Source organism: Nicotiana sylvestris, chromosome 12 (genome assembly GCF_000393655.2).
Source record: "Nicotiana sylvestris chromosome 12, ASM39365v2, whole genome shotgun sequence".
Classification (NCBI taxonomy): Eukaryota; Viridiplantae; Streptophyta; class Magnoliopsida; order Solanales; family Solanaceae; genus Nicotiana; species Nicotiana sylvestris.
This window is the reverse complement of record NC_091068.1, coordinates 114,003,179-114,015,642: the sequence shown is the minus strand read 5'-3', so window position 1 is coordinate 114,015,642 and position 12,464 is coordinate 114,003,179. Positions and strand designations below refer to the sequence as shown.

Genomic DNA, 12,464 nt, shown 5'->3' with positions numbered 1-12,464 from the left:
AAAAGTTATTAACAGGAGTCAGTAAGTTCAACTTGCAATTTTGAAAACGTAATGACTGTCTGTCCTTAACTTTGAATTTCAAGTTCAAAAGTTAAGGACATGAGGTCCTTAAGTTATAGTCTCATGTTAAAAACTTAAGGACTGTCTGTCCTTAACTTTGAATTTTAAGTTCAAACGTTAAGGACATGAGGTCCTTAAGTTATAGTCCCATATTAAAAACGTAATGACTGTCTGTCCTTAACTTTGAATTTCAAGTTCAAAAGTTAAGGACATGAGGTCCTTAAGTTATAGTCCCATGTTAAAAACTTAAGGACTGTCTGTCCTTAACTTTGAATTTTAGGTTCAAACGTTAAGGACATGAGGTCCTTAAGTTATAGTCCCATGTTAAATACTTAAGGACTGTCTGTCCTTAACTTTGAATTTTAAGTTCAAATGTTAAGGACATAGGTCCTTAAGTTATAGTCCCATGTTAAAAACTTGAGGACTGTTTGTCATTAACTACAGGAGTCCTTAAGTTTGAAATACAAGTTAAAAACTTAAGGACTGTCTGTCCTTAACTTTAAATTTTAAGTTCAAACGTTAAGGACATGAGGTCCTTAAGTTATAGTCCCATGTTAAAAACTTGAGGACTGTCTGTCCTTAACTTTGAATTTTAAGTTCAAACGTTAAGGACATAGGTCCTTAAGTTATAGTCCCATGTTAAAAACTTGAGGACTGTTTGTCATTAACTACAGGAGTCCTTAAGTTTGAAATACAAGTTAAAAACTTAAGGACTGTCTGTCCTTAACTTTAAATTTTAAGTTCAAACGTTAAGGACATGAGGTCCTTAAGTTATAGTCCCATGTTAAAAACTTGAGGACTATTTGTCATTAACTACAGGAGTCCTTAAGTTTGAAATACAAGTTAAAAACTTAAGGACATAAGGTCCTTAAGTTATAGTCCCATGTTCAAAACTTAAGGACTGTCGGTCCTTAACTTTGAATTTCAAGTTCAAAAGTTAAGGACATTTGGTCATTAACTTTGAATTTGAAGTTCACTTACACTTAGTCATGAACAAATACTAACAAACTCAATGGACAAATCAACAGTTGAGAGAAACAACGAAATAAATAACAAAATGCCTTGACATAACTTTTGAAATTGTAATTTTGCATAGCTGTTACAAAAAATTACGCTATGCCAACAAAACAAAATATAAGTGCCTTTTCACAAATTTACAGAATATTTCAGAACTATCCTAAACTGGCATAATTCAGATGTCACCTTTACAGCAATTTTATACAAAAATAACACCACAATTTCTTTACAACTCCTTTGGACAGAATGTTTCATTTTCACTCTCATAATCATCACCAACATTTTCTGGTGGAGTATCATAACCAGAATTTCTTTTCCATTCACCATGTGCCCAAAGATTTGCAGCAAGTTCTTTTCGAAAGTCTTTTATGTCTTCGGGTTGGAATTGTTGCACGTCCTTTCCAATCATCAGCAACTCGGCAAATTTGATCAGGAATGCACCACAATCAGTCCTAAGAGAAATGTAAGATATGCAGTGAATTAAACAATAAATCTTAAGTACATATAAATAATATAACAAATAATAACACGTACGATCCAGTTTGGTGTGGTGATCTTTGCCACTGTATATCAAATTTGTTGAAGACATTCCCAAAAGACTTGTGATTTTTGTCAAACTGTGAGAACTTTAGCAAATGGGGGATCATGCGTGCATACATTTGCATGTAGTTCATTCCTGCTTCATATGGCTCACTGTATATGGAATCATATACATCAATCTTTTTTTGATTCAAGTCCAATACTCCCAACAAAAAGTGTGTCACAGCTTCATCATCTTCTAAAGAAAGCCGACATGGAAAAAAGATTTTGTCAACCTCAGTACATGCAATTCCACATCTACGGCTGTACACATATGGTGTCAGAAATAACTGATTATCACCAGCACACCAAAACTCATCACTAGCATCTTCACTGAAATCTTTATACACAAGTGCCATATAATTATCAAAAAGAACATCAGTAGTTGTGCATCGAAAAGGATGATCGCGAGGGTGGTAGCATTCCTTCTTTCTCAGATAATAGAGAGCAATGTCAATATGCTTCATAAAAAGGCAAAAAATAAAACAAATCAATAACAAATCAGTCATAAAATAATGAAAAAATGATAAATTAATAATAGAAAAAATAAATGCCTTGTGAATTATCTAACCTTATCATCAAGAACAAATTTGCTATCTGAAAGCTCAAGGAAAAACATTTTGCTACTGATTTTTTGATGATACAAATTTGTATGGTTTTTTCCTCAAACTATTATCATCAGCATATAAATCAATTTGTCCCCTGAAAATTTTGAAAATGTCAAGTTAGAATTTTGAAAACTTTAATCTATAACTTAAGGACCAAGTGTCCTTAGCTTTTGAATTTGATACTCAAACTTAAGGACTGCATGTCCTTAGCTTATGAATTTTGAATTCAAACTTAAGGACAAGAAGTCCTTAAGTTTTAAACTTGAATCTATAAGTTAAGGACAGTTAGTCCTAAAATTAGTCTTACAATCACAGAAGTTAAGGATGTAGTGAAACACATTAAGAGACTTACTCTTTTTTGCGACCTCTCCTTTTCTCCTTGCCCAACCACACAATGAATTTCTTCACTAATTTTTCATCTTCTTTGGCATAATGAAAAATACACCTACGAGTATAGGTTGATTTTATCCAACCTGAACTCTTCAGAGTATTTTGATTGTCTGCCTTGGAACTTACTGCTTTTCCTTCCTTATCAAAAGGAGATTTCAACTGCCAGCTTAACTTCTTGTTCCTTTTATCTCGACAAAGTTCTTCTTCAACATTTCCTTCACCCTCCATAGTCAAAGTCGCATCAATGTCCATTTGTATACTTCGAGGAGTAGGAGTAAGAAGAGAAAATGACGGACCATCATAACCAATACTGTCTCTCTTTCTTTTCCTTGTATATTGGTTAAGATTGTCATCATTGGTGTCCTCTTTGTTTTTCTCTGCTAGCGACACTATATATATATATATATATATATATATATATATATATATACACATATTCATATTAGTTTTCTGCAACAAGTCAAATGAAGAGACAAAATTTCAATTGTACATATAATAATTAGGGCACAATCAGTACTTGTCTTCTCCACAGTACCTTCTTGTGTTTTTTCAAGAGACAACTCAGCTAAAATATTGCGTGCAGCATTTTCTTTTTCTTGCAATTCCACATTTTCTTTATATTGCAGTTGTTCACCATGATCTTTAGATGCTTGTTGACAAGATTCTGCAAAAATATTTACAACAGCTAACATGTTATAATCTTTAATTAAAACAAACATATATAAAATTAAAAAAGCACTGCCTAACCATTTGCAATATCCAAGATCATTCCAGCTATATCATCATCATCACATATTGCATCTATAGATTTGGAACCAATCTCACTTCTGCCTATGTCTTGAGATTGTAGTCCAGTTTTCTCTTGATACTGCACTCCATCTTCTTTGCTTGCTGCTTCAAAAGATACAATATATAATGAAATAAAGATACAATATATAATAAAAATTTTATCTAACCTTGACTGGCACAAGTTTGAACTCCAAATTTTTCTTTGTATGATAGCGGTGTAGAGAGATCATACGTTCCTTCTAAGCATTTGCATACAATCTCGTTGACACTTGTCCCCAATGGACTTGTTAAATCCTCCTGTGATTGCAATCCACAAACTCTACAAATTTTCTCCGGCACTCCACAAACTTCTGCATGCACATGCATAGTTTATATGTATTAATCTATTGAATATACATTTCAACGAAAATCAAAATCTATAACTAACCTTTCCCAATATCAGTAACATTTTCAGTTTCATCATCTAGATGTGCATCTCTAAATTCTCTTTCATACTGACCCTCTGCATGCACATCCATATAATCACGTTCAACACCACCTGCATCTTGGTTGAATATGCCAGTACGCTCAGTAGCACGACAATGATCATCAACTCCATATTTTCTAATTGGAACACTAGATTCTCTATCTGTGTTCATCTGATCAGCTTTCCCAAACATGTTCATCAAAGTATCAAGCTTTGATCCTAGAGTTTTCTTTAAATCCTGAGAAAGCAACTAAGTTACAAAGAGAAGGACATGTTTAAAACTTAAGGACAGGCAGTCCTTAAGTTTGAACTTAAAGTTCAAAACTTAAGGAAATGCAATCCTTAAGTTTGAACTCCAAGTTCAAAAGTTAAGGACAAGAAGTCCTTAAGTTTGAATTCCAAGTTCAAAACTTAAGGACATGATGTCCTTAAGTTTCATTTCAAAGTTCAAAAGTAAGGACAGGCAGTCCTTAAGTTTGAACTTAAAGTTCAAAACTTAAGGAAATGCAATCCTTAAGTTTGAACTCCAAGTTCAAAAGTTAAGGACAAGAAGTCCTTAACTTTGAATTCCAAGTTCAAAACTTAAGGACATGATGTCCTTAAGTTTCATTTCAAAGTTCAAAAGTTAAGGACAAGAAGTCCTTAACTTTGAATTCCAAGTTCAAAACTTAAGGACATGATGTCCTTAAGTTTCATTTCAAAGTTCAAAAGTTAAGGACAAGAAGTCCTTATCTTTCAATTCCAAGTTCAAAATTTAAGGACACAAAATCCTAAAGTTGGACTAACTGAAATTACCTTGATTTTGTTCTCAATCTTTTTTTCTGATACAGCAATTTTCTGATTAACTCTGGTAACTTCTGTTGCAAATTCTTCTTAAAACTCTCTGATAATCTCTGAATCAAAAAATATAATATAAAAAAAGGTGTTCGTAAGCAAGAAATAATCAAATAAAAAACTAATACTATTCAAAGGCAGAAACACATACTCTAACAATTTTCTTAAGTGCGCCTTCGTCAAATTGTGTGGAAGAAGACCTTGAGCCTTGATCTTGTGAAACTGGCTCCTCCACACAAAGAGGTTGTGTATCTTCTTCTTCCACGGGAATAAAGAGTGACACCTCAATCAACTTAAACACCTATTATATAAGAAAAACTAAACATAAGTATACATAACTAAAACAAATAAACAAAAAAAGAGATAGTAATTACATTAACTTACTTTTTTATTATGGAAATATTTTCTACAAAGAGCATCAAATTGTGGAGACTTCATTTCAGAATAACATAACATTCGAGGATAACCAACTTCTTTGAAGTTCACAAATTGTTTCTCTTGGAAAATAGGAAGTACTTCCATAATCCAGACACAAAACGCAAAAGGAAAGCCAACTAAAGTGTAGCTATCAATATCTTTTTCTTTCTCTTTCTCCTTCTGAACATCATTCTCATTTGATTTCAAGCAACTCTTCAATGATTTTAATAGCGTCTCATAAGCAAGAGAGCCCCAGTTGAAGGAAGCGCAAAGTGCATCATCGTCAACAATTTTCATTATTTGCTCCGACACATTCCTATTTTTCCTCTTGCCCATCAAAACCGACTCAACAAAATAGAGTGTTGCCAACTTCAAAGCATCATCATCACTGCCAGCAAATGATGAAGTTGTACCATGTGGGCGACTAGAAATAAAACTATACAAATCAGCCAACTCAATTTTGTCCTTTCCAGGGAAATAGACTCTTAAAAGCCTATTCTCTTTCTCATTTAAACCTTTCATGTCAAGCGACGAATAAGACTTCAAACCAGTAATAATATGGAATGCATCACGAGTAAACTTAATATCGCGGTCAAATACCTTGAAGGTCATCGAATCAGGTTCATTACTAACAATTTCAGAAAGCAATACACAATGCATAAGTTTACCCGAGGACTTCACACTTTGTAATTTGAAGAAGTTGCCAAAAATGCTTTCCCTCAATTTCTTCCATTGGCTATTCGACAGAAAACTTTTAATTGTTTCCTTATATTGAAAATCTCCTTTCCAATATACCAGAAAATTACGACAATCGTCAAAATCAAACAAATGATCGCCTTCCATTATAACACTAGAAAAGAAGGAAAAACAAACAAAGATTAGGACTTAACTTAAAATTTCAAGTTTAAAAGTTAAGCAAATACAATCCTTAACTTTAAATTTTAAGTGCAAACGTTAAAGAAATACAGTCCTTAACTTATACTTTCAACTTCCAAAGTTAAGGACACTTAGTCCTTAACTTCAAGTTTCATGTGCAAAAGTTAAGGACAATAAGTCCTTAACTTTAAATTGTAAATGCAAAGGTTAAGGAAATACAGTCCTTAACTTATACTTTCAACATCCAAAGTTAAGGACACTTAGTCCTTAACTTCAAGTTTCATGTGCAAAAGTTAAGGACAATCAGTCCTTAACTTTAAATTGTAAGTGCATAGGTTAAGGAAATACAGTCCTTAACATATACTTTCAACATCCAAAGTTAAGGACACTTAGTCCTTAACTTCAAGTTTCATGTGCAAAAGTTAAGGACAATCAGTCTTAAACTTGGAATTCCAACTACAAAATTTAATGTCGTTTCTTCCTTACATTTAATGAACACAGTTAACTGAAAATTCATAATCAAAAACAGAATCACACAAAATATACTACACTGAATCAACATATAATGCTAATTTTTGAAATTTCACACATACTTCACACGGCATTGAACCAACTTACAAATAAAGAAAAACGAAGATGACGGAGAAGATGACGGAGAAGATGAAGGACAGAAGATGACGGAGAAGATGAAGATGAAGATGACGGAAGATGACGGAGAAGATGAAGGAGCAGAAGTTAATTGCATACGAGGAAGATGAAGAAACGCAGAACTCTGAACGAATGAAATAAGGGTTTTCGTCGATTTTGGGATTATACAAGAAATAGAGAAAGAGTAATTGTGTCTTTTCCGCCTTAGTAGTGGCTATTTTTGATAAGCATTTTAAATAGTGGATAAAAATTAAATACACCCTTATTTAGTGGCTACTACACGCCATTTCCACCCGAAAATTCCAAGTTACAAAGTTCGTTTAACCGGAAAATCTGTTAAGCAACCTTAATTCCCATTTAAAATATGGTTGCTTCACTTAATTTCAATTATTAATTTTGTTTGGTTAAAGGTTAAAATTAGAAGTCAACTCTCATTGTATAAAGAACAGGAAATACATAATCACTATGTTCCCGTTTGGCCATAATTTTGGCTTCATTTTTTTCCAAAAAAAAAAAAATTGAAAATATTGTTTGTGTATGAGATATGATCATTTTGGTGGGGGGGGCATGGTGGGGGGGCAGAATTCAAAAAATTCCAAGTTCTCAAAAACCGGTTTATGATAGTTTTTGGGTGCAAATTTTTCATCCACTCACAAAACTTTAACTTTTCTTCAAATAAAATACATGTCCAAACACAACTTCAACTTTCAAAAATTATTTTTCAACATAATTTTAAAAACTCTTTTTTCAAATTTCAATCAAACTTATGTCCAAACACTAGCTAGGTCAAATCGGAACATAAAGATAAGAGAAAGAAATGAGAAAAAGAATTTAAAGTCTGTCCTGTTTGGCTAAAACTCCACAACCCATGTTACCGAGCATTCACAATATTTCTTGATGCTCATTGGTTCACGAATCACACTTTGAAAAAATAACCATATTCTTAATTTAGAAAATATTTTGGATGCTTCAAATGCCAAAATAAATGATATTACTAACACCACGTTAATGCAGGACGTCTTAGAATCACCAACGAAAATACATCGCATAACCAACATGAAGTTGTGACTGAAGTTAAAGAAAACATTAGTTCAAATCGGCTTGTAAAATATATATATATAACTTTTCATTTTTGGATGAAATCCTCTGGCTAAGCAAATGACCAAAACAGTATTTTTTTTAGAAAGGACAAATAAGTCAAATCATAATCCTTTTACATTAATAGAAGTGTGTTAAAATAATTATTACACAAAGACCAAACAAAGAAAAGTAAGCATAATATTGCAGAGCCCGAAACCTAAATAATGAATTTTTGGACTCAAAATATCTTTATACAGATAAAAAAAAGTTACCTTTCTAACTAAAACGCAGATTTATATTGCGTTTTAGTTTAACGGAATTGTAGCCGTTAAAGAAAAGCGCAGTATAATACTGTGTTTTAGTAAAGTACAGTACTATATTGTGTTTCTCTTCAATTTAAAATGCCCCTTTCTTCCCCACCCATGACAGAACAGACCTCCTCCATTAAAATACTCCCCAGCAGCGCCCCCCCCCCCCCCCCGATTTAAAAAAAATTCGAGTGGACCCCACCCGTCACACAAAAAGTGAAGATTGTAGGTCCCGCATACAACCCAAGCCTTCGATTGTTGTGGTTTCCCTATTTTGGGCTCAAAATTTTAAATTTCCGACATTTCTAAAAACATAAATCGAGGTATTCCGATTTAGTTTATGTCGAAACTCGTATAATAATGCATATTTGTTTTCTTGAATGTGTTTCCACGTTGTTTTGTGTTTTGTTTGCGATTAAATTTGCATGTTATTTTTATCCGGATTAAATTATTAGTGTTTAAAAAATAGTTAAAAGTTGAGAAATAATTTTTATTGTTAATAAAAATGTTCATAAATTTGTTTGTTGTTTTTATTTAGCTTAGATTATTTATTTGCTTAAAGAATAGTGCTCTTTTAGCGTAGTAAAATGTAGAGCCTTATAGCATAGTAAAATATAGAGCCTTTTAGTGTAGTAAAATATAGAACCTTTTAGCGTAATAAAATAAAGAGCATTTTATAGTAGAATCTCTGTAGTTTAAGTATCTACTAACTACAAACTCTGTCTAATTACATTTACAAAAATTAATTATTTAATTTATAAAACAAACACACAGAACTAACAAATTAATGTATGCTATCAAATTAAATATTCAGCGTGGAACTCATAGATATATATACTCTGTCCAATTAAAAACTAATTATTTAATTTATAAAACTAACAAAATTATAAAAATATTCAATTTGACACACATAAGAATTCAGGATAGCTTGGTGCTACTGGGTCTCAAATATCGAGTCTGGAACCCATAGATATATACTGCGTCCAGTTAAATAATTAAATATTAATTATTATAACACAAATAAAATTGTAAAAATATTGAAATTGACACACATAAGAATTCAGGATACCTTGGTGCTACTGGGCCTCAAATATAAAGCCTGGAACCCATAGATATATACTGTATCCAGTTAAATAATTAAATATTAATTGTTATGACACAAACAAAATTATAAAAATATTAAAATTGACACACATAAAAATTCAGGATAACTTGTTGCTAGTGGGCCTCAAATATCGAGCTTGGAACTCATAGTGTACGCGGCGAAATCAGAGGACTTGATTTCTCGCTATTAAGTCATTTCGGAAGAATGCCTCGAGACCCCGAGGATGGGAAGCCACGAACGAATCCCCTCCCTCGGGGCTCGTCGAGGCCCGACTCAGAGAAGATGGAAATCGAAGCCAGAACAGAAGGGGAAGCTCCCAAGGCACGCGGCTAAGTCTGACAAAGTCGGCCTATCCAGGGCCTACGCCGAGGCGTCGCATCTAGCCGTCCCATCTCCATACTTAACAATTAATGTATGTTGTACTATAGCCGAGTTCCCCTCCGATATAAAAGGGAACTCGCACTACCTTGTAAAGGGCTGATGTTGCTCCATTTCTCCACAAGTGCAATAATATCTCTCTCTCTTTTCTTTCTAACTTGCTCGTTCTCGCTGGCCCGAGGCCACTTTAATATTTATCGCTTTCTTACTTGTTCTTCATTTTATCGCTTGGTATTGGCCATATAAAGCTTTGCTTGATCATAATCTAATTGTTATCCCATTTCCGACTATTCCCGATAGCTCGAGCTCGACTCGGACATCGACCCCGAGGTCCTCCATCGACCAGCCCTATATCCGGGCAGCAGGCCCCTCGGTTTGATTACTGCCTCGTTTTAGCTTGCATTTCATCATTAAACTTCATACTCCTAGCATTATCTGCTCTAACAACTAGCATAAAAATAGATCACGTATTTTTAGAATCACATTTACAAATTTAATTGTTGTTACCATTTTTACGGTAAACAGTTTGGCGCCCACCGTGGGTCTAAAAATAATTATTATTATTTTCTTGCTGGTTCCATTGCACCAACACGCGTTATCTTTCACACTTTTTCTTGTCCAAAGATCTCTTGATTTCAAGTCAAAATATCTGGCTCGGTAAACAGAGTCGAGAATGACAACCTCTAAAACCATGGGGAAAACGGCGTGGTTGTCCCGGCCGCTGGAGCACCACCACAGAATCCCGATAACGCGCTCGAACCGATTCTAGCGGATGCGGATTCGCAGGACGTACAACAAGTCGACAAAACTTCTCACACCGACAGGAGCATACGGCACAGCAACCGACAGGAAGCTCACCCCGGCCTGGGAAGAACAGGAAATTAGTCTTCATGTTATTTTTGAAATGTTGTGGGCACAACAATTGCCCATTGCCCAGTTACGAAGCCATCCGAAGACTCCCAGCACAGCAGTACCAGAGACAGCTCCCCCCCCCCCAACGAGTACCTGAGAGGTCAAGCAACAACGGATCGGTAATAGACCCCGCCATAGCGAAGATGCTTGGAGATCTCTCCAAGAGGATCAAGTCAGGTTCGTGGAAGTTCATGCAACAGTTATCCCCCGAGGAAGCGGTCCCGAAACCCATTTCATAGAAATCCGGAACGCCGGAACTCCCTAAGTACGACAGGACCTCGGATCCCGACGAGCGCACCACCGCTTACACGTGTGCGGGAAAAGGCAGCGACCTTCAAGATGATGAGTTCAAGCCCGTCTCGTTGAAGAAGTTCAGGGAAACACTCTCAAAAGGAACCATGATATGGCGTCGTAGCCTAGCGCCTGACCTCACAAACTTGCTTACAAGGCACTCGCCGATGCCATCAAAGCAGCAACAGGAGAGCCCGACACATCTGAGGCCGAACAAAGAGAGAATGTAACACCACAGGAAGCCGCGCCTCATTCCCTGATAGAACGAACGAAATCGCCTCGGGTTCGGATGACTAGGCAATACAGGCCTTCGCCCGAAGCCTAAACGAACCATGCCCGACGACTTCAGGGCATTTCGAACGAAGCTTGATCAGATACCCAGCCGAGATCTGGTCGGATGCCCGTACCCGGCACTAGCCACGAATCAGGACCGTGGACGACCATCTTGGAGCCTCCTCAGGCTCGGTATACCCAAGCAGCCTCCCGGCAAAGAAACTAATGCCAAACAGATGGAGGTACCATCCATGCGCCGCAGATAGGAGGAACGCCCCAAGATGCCATCTACCTCGCAATGATCGGGAAATGGCTCGAGGGAAACATCCTCGAGGAATCTTCAGTAGAGCCAGATTCGACGAGGCATGGTCGGCAGGGGCATCTCGCCCAGCAGAGTACGATTTTAGCATTGCTATACCAAACATCGTGATCACCATAAGCGAAACTAGGGATGCCAAATGACTCAGACCTATTAGATCAAGACCCATTCAAAGGAACCACAACGTGGCGCGGGAACTGCAGGGCGCGCGCGGCCACGGGGTCAAAAATGGCCACCAGCTCAGGAGGACAACAGTCGTGCTACTCAATAAAAATCGCCACTGAGTGTTGTTGAGCGATCAGGCCCGAATCCAGCCCCAAGGGAGGAAGGCAACTAGGAAAAACGAAGCAAACAAGCTACGGCGTATTACCACGACAGTGGAGGAGCAACGACACCCTCCAAGGACTCATAAAATGGAAAGTAAAAATGTTCGTCGCCAGCGAAAAACGGGTCCAGTGATATATTAGGACACCCATACATCCAGAGAAAAGGACACTGAGACTTTGCCTCGGCCTCACACTGGCGCATTGGTAACCCTCTCCCTCATTTGATCTATTTCACATAAAACATGTGTTTATGAATTCAGGTGGTTCAATCAAGCATACCAACGATGTCGGACCAAAGTCAATAGGGCAGTTCGGACTAACAAACTAAATCGCTCCCGCACCTCGAATCTTTGACGGATTCCAAACGACGATCACCACAATAAGCGGGAAGACCATTCTCTCTATACAGCCCGTCTAAGCTCGAGCTGGGACGCCGAGCTCTGTACCATCAAAGAAGGTTCAAGGCACGGACATCTTATTCAGATGGCCACGGGCACACCGCCCGGAGACAGCGTCGACCCCATTTCGTCAAAATAATGAAATCCTACGCAAGGGGAGAAATTAAAATAGTCGACATGGAGCAATACGCGATGAGGGGAAATTCTTCACCATATAGCGCATCGCCGGCATCAATACCTCGACCCTCGGAAGGATCAAAGGGTAAGCAAACCGCATCTTCGGCCAAGCCTGATTAAACACATCGGAGGGCTGTATCAGGGCTCACACCTCAAAAGGGCAGGAACATACCAAATCTCAAAACTTCGCCTACACATCCCGCGGTGAGGAAG

The 12,464-nt window shown here is 36.7% G+C and overlaps 3 protein-coding genes across 3 annotated transcripts; all 3 read right to left on the bottom strand.

Annotated features, from left to right (window-relative positions):
• Positions 1–1,103: 1,103 nt before the first annotated feature.
• Positions 1,104–2,304, bottom strand: LOC138884259 (putative ubiquitin-like-specific protease 1B). Its single transcript, XM_070165333.1, has 3 exons — positions 2,228–2,304; positions 1,612–2,117; positions 1,104–1,529 (listed from the first exon to the last, which is right to left on the bottom strand). The coding sequence occupies exons 1-3, from the start codon at positions 2,273–2,275 to the stop codon at positions 1,304–1,306; spliced, it is 780 nt and encodes a 259-aa protein (XP_070021434.1). The 5' UTR covers positions 2,276–2,304; the 3' UTR covers positions 1,104–1,303.
• Positions 2,280–4,196, bottom strand: LOC138883567 (uncharacterized). The gene is made up of 6 exons (XM_070164262.1): positions 3,871–4,196; positions 3,611–3,793; positions 3,402–3,545; positions 3,190–3,318; positions 2,617–3,043; positions 2,280–2,358 (listed from the first exon to the last, which is right to left on the bottom strand). Exons 1-6 carry the CDS (start codon positions 4,106–4,108, stop codon positions 2,280–2,282), a joined length of 1,200 nt encoding a protein of 399 aa, XP_070020363.1. The 5' UTR covers positions 4,109–4,196.
• On the bottom strand, positions 4,141–6,781 carry LOC138883566 (uncharacterized). The gene is made up of 5 exons (XM_070164261.1): positions 6,630–6,781; positions 5,128–6,010; positions 4,895–5,044; positions 4,705–4,802; positions 4,141–4,147 (listed from the first exon to the last, which is right to left on the bottom strand). Exons 1-5 carry the CDS (start codon positions 6,779–6,781, stop codon positions 4,141–4,143), a joined length of 1,290 nt encoding a protein of 429 aa, XP_070020362.1.
• Between the last annotated feature and the right edge of the window lie 5,683 nt (positions 6,782–12,464).

Coding starts and splice junctions, on each gene's coding strand:
- LOC138884259 (XM_070165333.1), bottom strand. CDS start 2,275: ATGTTTTTCCTTGAGCTTTCAGATAGCAAATTTGTTCTTGATGATAAG. Junction 2,118..2,227: donor AATTTGTTCTTGATGATAAG/GTTAGATAATTC, acceptor CTTTTTATGAAG/CATATTGACATTGCTCTCTA. Junction 1,530..1,611: donor TCACCACACCAAACTGGATC/GTACGTGTTATT, acceptor CATTTCTCTTAG/GACTGATTGTGGTGCATTCC.
- LOC138883567 (XM_070164262.1), bottom strand. CDS start 4,108: ATGAACATGTTTGGGAAAGCTGATCAGATGAACACAGATAGAGAATCT. Junction 3,794..3,870: donor TGTTACTGATATTGGGAAAG/GTTAGTTATAGA, acceptor ATGTGCATGCAG/AAGTTTGTGGAGTGCCGGAG. Junction 3,319..3,401: donor GATCTTGGATATTGCAAATG/GTTAGGCAGTGC, acceptor ATATTTTTGCAG/AATCTTGTCAACAAGCATCT.
- LOC138883566 (XM_070164261.1), bottom strand. CDS start 6,781: ATGCAATTAACTTCTGCTCCTTCATCTTCTCCGTCATCTTCCGTCATC. Junction 6,011..6,629: donor TTGGTTCAATGCCGTGTGAA/GTATGTGTGAAA, acceptor CTTCTTTTCTAG/TGTTATAATGGAAGGCGATC. Junction 4,803..4,894: donor CACTTAAGAAAATTGTTAGA/GTATGTGTTTCT, acceptor TTTTTGATTCAG/AGATTATCAGAGAGTTTTAA.